This window comes from Hoplias malabaricus, chromosome X2 (assembly GCF_029633855.1).
Source record: "Hoplias malabaricus isolate fHopMal1 chromosome X2, fHopMal1.hap1, whole genome shotgun sequence".
NCBI lineage: Eukaryota > Metazoa > Chordata > Actinopteri > Characiformes > Erythrinidae > Hoplias > Hoplias malabaricus.
This window is the reverse complement of record NC_089819.1, coordinates 49,318,199-49,323,787: the sequence shown is the minus strand read 5'-3', so window position 1 is coordinate 49,323,787 and position 5,589 is coordinate 49,318,199. Positions and strand designations below refer to the sequence as shown.

Genomic DNA, 5,589 nt, shown 5'->3' with positions numbered 1-5,589 from the left:
ACATTTTTTTTCTTCCCTCCCCCCTCAACCCCTTCCCTCTTCCGCTGTCTTTTTCGTCTCGCTAGCTTTCTCTCTTCTCTGAACAAAGGAGAAAGGAGAAATGTAACTTCATTTCATTTGGCAAAATAACTTAGCAGTGAAGTTGCGAAGGAATTACGGCGAGAGTTTATGATATGAAATGGCCTGACTGTCTTTTTTTTGTCACTATTGGAAAACACACTGATGCCTGACGTTTCTATCAGCCGTCTGTATGCTTTTCAAGACATTGCGGGAAGCAGTTTGTGAAATCTTTATAATTGGACGTAGAAATAACAAGGTTCTTTGTTTCTGTCTCTTCTTTGTTTTGTCTGCAGCATATGTTCCTGAGGAGCTGAAAGAGGCTGCCTTAATGGATGAGGACGTGGAGGGAGATGATTCAGCTGTTGAGGAGGAGCCTGCCATTAAATACATGTGTCAGGATAAAGATTTCCTTCTCAAAGAACGCTCAGGCTTCCACGACTCTCCAGTTGCAGACCTCTCCAGCCATGAGATGGACAGTGAGTCACACCTCAGCGAGTCTAGTGACCGCATGTCCGATTTTGAGAGTGCCTCGGTGAAGAACGAGGAGGATGGCACTGCCAAGGAGCCACTTACGTCACTCTCTTCGACTGCGTCCATGAGGATGACGACTTCGGCCCCGCCCAGCAGTGAGGAAGCCACGGCTGCAGGCCCAGACAGTCTAGAGCAGATGAAGGCCATTTACACCAGCTTCCTGACCAATTCGTACTGGTCGTCCCTGAACTTGAATATGACACAGCCTCCAGCTGAGAAACCCCCTCGCAGCCACAGCAGTAGCAGCAGCAGTAGTAGCAGCAGTAGTTGCGGTAGTGGAGGCTACGACTGGCACCAGTCAGCTGTGGCCAAAACCTTGCAACAAGTGTCACAGAACCAGAACAGAATACTGCATCCAGCATCTGAGCCAAACCTCTTCAGCACTGTGCAGCTGTACCGGCAAAGCACCAAGCTCTACGGATCCATCTTCACTGGTGCTAGCAAGTTTCGCTGCAAGGACTGCAGTGCTGCCTACGACACACTGGTTGAGCTCACAGTGCACATGAACGAAACGGGACACTACAGAGACGATAACCATGAGCCAGACGGTGAGGGCACTAAACGTTGGTCCAAGCCTCGCAAGCGTTCCCTACTGGAGATGGAAGGCAAGGAAGATGCCCAGAAAGTCCTCAAGTGCATGTACTGTGGACATTCCTTCGAGTCACTCCAAGATCTCAGCGTCCACATGATCAAGACAAAACACTACCAGAAAGTGCCTCTCAAGGAGCCTGTGACCCCTGTGGCAGCCAAGATCATTTCGTCAGCACGCAAAAGAGCCCCAATTGAACTAGACCTGCCCAGCTCACCAGACTCAAATGGTGGCACCCCCAAACCCTCTCTTTCTGACACCAGTGACTTGTTGCAGAAGACTGCAAATCCCTACATTACTCCCAATAACCGCTACGGGCATCAGAACGGTGCTAGCTACGCATGGCAGTTTGAATCCCGGAAATCCCAGATCCTGAAGTGCATGGAATGTGGGAGTTCCCATGACACCCTACAAGAGCTGACAGCTCACATGATGGTGACAGGCCACTTCATCAAGGTCACCAACTCTGCCATCAAGAAAGGCAAACCCATCATGGAATCACCTACTACCCAAGTCCCTAACACTGTGCCCTCCACTGAGGATAAGGTACAGTCAGTGCCACTAGCCGCCACAGCCTTTTCCCCACCTCCACCTGCACCTCCTCCACCAAGCATATCCCCTGCCATTAGTGCTGTGGAAATTAAGAAAGAGGAGAAAGAAGAGGAGTGCACCATGGAAATTCCTACTAGCGGCAAAGACCGAAAATTAACAGATGATGAGCAGGAGGAGAAATTTGACATTTCCTCCAAGTATCCATATTTGACAGAAGAAGATCTGGAAGAAAGTCCTAAAGGTGGGTTTGACATCCTGAAGTCACTGGAAAACACTGTCACTTCTGCCATCAACAAAGCACAGAATGGCACACCTAGCTGGGGAGGCTACCCCAGCATCCATGCTGCCTATCAGCTCCCAAACATCATGAAACTTTCCTTGCGGAACTCAGGAAAGAGCTCCCCTCTAAAGTACATGTTTTCTGGAGAAGAGATTCTGTCCCCCACCAAAAGCCAACCACTCATCTCCCCTCCAAGCTGCCAGACGTCACCCCTGCCCAAAAACAACTTCCATGCTATGGAGGAACTTGTCAAGAAAGTGACAGAAAAGGTGGCCAAAGTTGAGGAGAAGATGAGGGAACCTGGAGCGAGGGCATCTCCTCTGAGAAGAACCACCCCTTCTCCATGTAGTAGTGAAGCTGGTGACTCTGCCAAAGGGGAGTCACCCAAAGACAGGAGAGGAGCCAAAACGCCAGAGAGCAATGGGTCAGCAAACGCTCACAAGGATTCCAATGGTGATGCCCTCACAAAAGAGTCTTTAGAGAATGGGACTGACCATGCTGTGAAACCTCCTGTCACCTCGCTGTGCAGCAGCACCGCAATTATAACTGACCATCCCCCAGAACAGCCATTTGTCAATCCCTTAAGTGCACTTCAGTCTGTCATGAATGTTCACCTTGGTAAAGCTGCTAAACCTGCCCTCCCATCTCTGGACCCCATGAGCATGCTCTTCAAGATGAGCAACAGTTTAGGAGAAAAGGCCGCCGTGGCCGCCTCCACTCCGGCTCAGACCAAAAAGACAAATGAGCATCTCGACCGTTATTTCTATCATATCAACAATGACCAGCCCATTGACCTGACCAAAGGAAAAAGTGAAAAGAGCAGCTCCATGGGATCTTCTATATTGTCCTCCTCCACCTCAACTCCTTCATCAGTGTCACCCTCTTCCACCATCACCATGGCTAAGGCAACCTCAGCTGTAGCTTCATTCATGTCTAACTCACCCCTGCGAGAAAATGCCCTGTCTGACATTTCTGATATGCTTCGCAACTTGACCGAAAGCCATGCCTCCAAATCTTCCACACCGACAAGTCTGTCAGAGCGGTCAGATATAGACGGTGCTACTCATGAGGAGTCCGAAGACATGTCGCCGGCACAGAAGCGCAAAGGCCGGCAGTCCAACTGGAACCCTCAGCATCTGCTTATCCTGCAAGCCCAGTTTGCTTCAAGCTTGCGGCAAACAGGTGACGGCAAGTACATCATGTCTGATCTCAGCCCACAGGAACGCATGCACATCTCTCGCTTCACCGGCCTCTCGATGACCACCATCAGCCACTGGTTGGCTAACGTCAAGTACCAGCTGAGGCGGACGGGTGGCACCAAGTTCCTGAAGAATCTTGATTCAGGCCATCCCGTCTTCTTCTGCAGTGACTGTGCTTCACAGATACGTTCTCCCTCCACCTACGTCAGCCATCTCGAATCCCACCTGGGCTTCCGGATTAGGGACTTAGCCAAGTTGTCTGGGGAGCAACTGGCCAGCCAAATCTCACAACACACTAAGAGACTTTCTGAGAAACTGCTTTCTGGCCAAGCACACGCCATGGCCCACTCGCTCCCTAACGCCAATCCCATCCCTAGCCCCCTTTCCCACTCCCACTCCCACTCCCACTCCCCCTCACCTTCGCCAGACGAAGAGGGCAACGGCACCACATATCAGTGTAAACTGTGCAACCGGACTTTTGCTAGCAAGCATGCTGTCAAACTCCATCTGAGCAAGACTCATGGCAAATCCCCTGAGGACCACCTTATGTATGTCTGTGAACTGGAGAAACCTTAGCGCTGGTCAAGGACACACTGCTGTTTCCCACTACTCTGTTTATCTTGCTTTCTTGCCTTTGGACTAACGTTTCATAAAAGCAAGAGACTGACAATGACTTACAAAGAACTAACTGCACATAGATGCCACAAAACTACTGTTTAGTTTCGGCACATGGTGTGTGGGTTTTCCTCCTGGAAAAACTCATTCTGGTCCAGAGACTTTCTCTTTCCTCATTTTAGGTAAAAGCAAAAACTGAAAATATTAAAAACAAAAAAAGGAAAAAAAAAAGATAATTTTCTAACTGTGCAGTGTCGAGTGAAGAGGTGCTGTTGTCACTGGTAAAATATGAAGGTATATAAGAAAATCTTAAAATGAAGTTGTATGTATTTGAAAGTTGTGTAAATTGGATTCACTTTTATTTCTTTTCATTTCTTGGCATCCCTGAGATGCAGGAAGCTGCATGCATTGATGAAACGGTTTAGTTCAAACTTTTGATAACTGAAGCTCTCTTTCCTTATTTCTTTTCGTCAACGTGACCTACGTGTGCTGGTGTCAGCAGACAAAATTTAACCCTCTGAGTACGCCCAAGCACTTGTACATTAATTATCCAGAATTAAGCAAACAGTGAGAAGGCGATTGGGAATACACAAGTTTAACCATATTTGTGAGGCCACATTCTTATGTATTTTGATAATTCACATAAACAACAAACAAAAAGGATAGATTGCCATACCTGATGTTCAAGCTTTTAAACTGAGTGGCTTCCGATGCAAAACGTGTGTGAATCCAAACGGCAGTCTTTTTGTTTTCTGAAATCAGGGGCCTTTATGAATTCAGGTCGGTGTAAAAATCTGTACATAAAAAAAACATATAAACTAATTTCTGTCTAAATTATGCATCATTTTATATTTTTAATTTAAGAGGAGTATGACTATCTACTGGTGCACAATATATGAAGACATTAATGAAATTGTTTTGCACAATAGTTTTATAAATGTTATTTAATCAGATGATATGAAAAATGAGAGAAGAAAAAAAAATAACATCCTAAACTTTTATTTCCACCTCGTGCTCAAAGGGTTAAACTTCTTGTACAAGACAATACTTGTTCCATCGTTTCTTGAACATTTAAAGGTTGTACAAAAGATCCTACTTTATAACACAAGGAGGAATTCCATGATGTAACCTATTATTTATAAGCACTCTTGGTTGTTGTTTCATATTGTAGAATGCCTTTTTGATTGGTAACTTTTATGTTGTTCTGTCTAATTACTCTCCCATGATTCCGCACTGCAGCTTTATCATTTTTTTTGGGGGGATATGAAAGGTAACCATGGTTATCTTGCCTCCGACTGACAGTTCTGCTACATTTTTGGCAGTTAATTTACTGAAATAACTGACAGCTGCCAGTGAATGGAAATCTAATGTGTAAAATATTGGCATGTAAACAGCACAGGCACTGTTATGCATTCTGTGCCGTGATTCTCTTTTTTTTTTGTTGTTGTTGACAATGAAGCACCCATTATATGACTTCATATAACCTTTTTTTCTACTGCAGCATTAAAATGAAAATGTTTTGGGGTTTTTTTTGCAATAACTTGACGTGTCATGGCTCACAAGTTTGTCAGGCGTTCGCCAGTGGCTGGGTAATGAGCAGATTAAAGGGAAATGGTGTCAGTGTGTGGTGAAGATGAGTGCTGTGTGGGGATAGAGATCAGTCACTTCGTGGCTAGGCCATTCACTGTGGTCTTTGTTTGTGTGTGTGTATGGGTGTGTGTAAATGTGTGACATTTAAATATATCCACAAATCCTGGAGTGGA

At 45.9% G+C, this 5,589-nt stretch overlaps 1 protein-coding gene across 1 annotated transcript; it reads left to right on the top strand.

Moving 5' to 3' along the window:
* The first annotated feature begins 361 nt into the window (after positions 1–361).
* On the top strand, positions 362–4,012 carry LOC136677008 (teashirt homolog 3-like). The gene has a single exon (XM_066654350.1). The coding sequence runs from the start codon at positions 389–391 to the stop codon at positions 3,785–3,787; it is 3,399 nt and encodes a 1,132-aa protein (XP_066510447.1). The 5' UTR covers positions 362–388; the 3' UTR covers positions 3,788–4,012.
* The last annotated feature ends 1,577 nt before the right edge of the window (positions 4,013–5,589 follow it).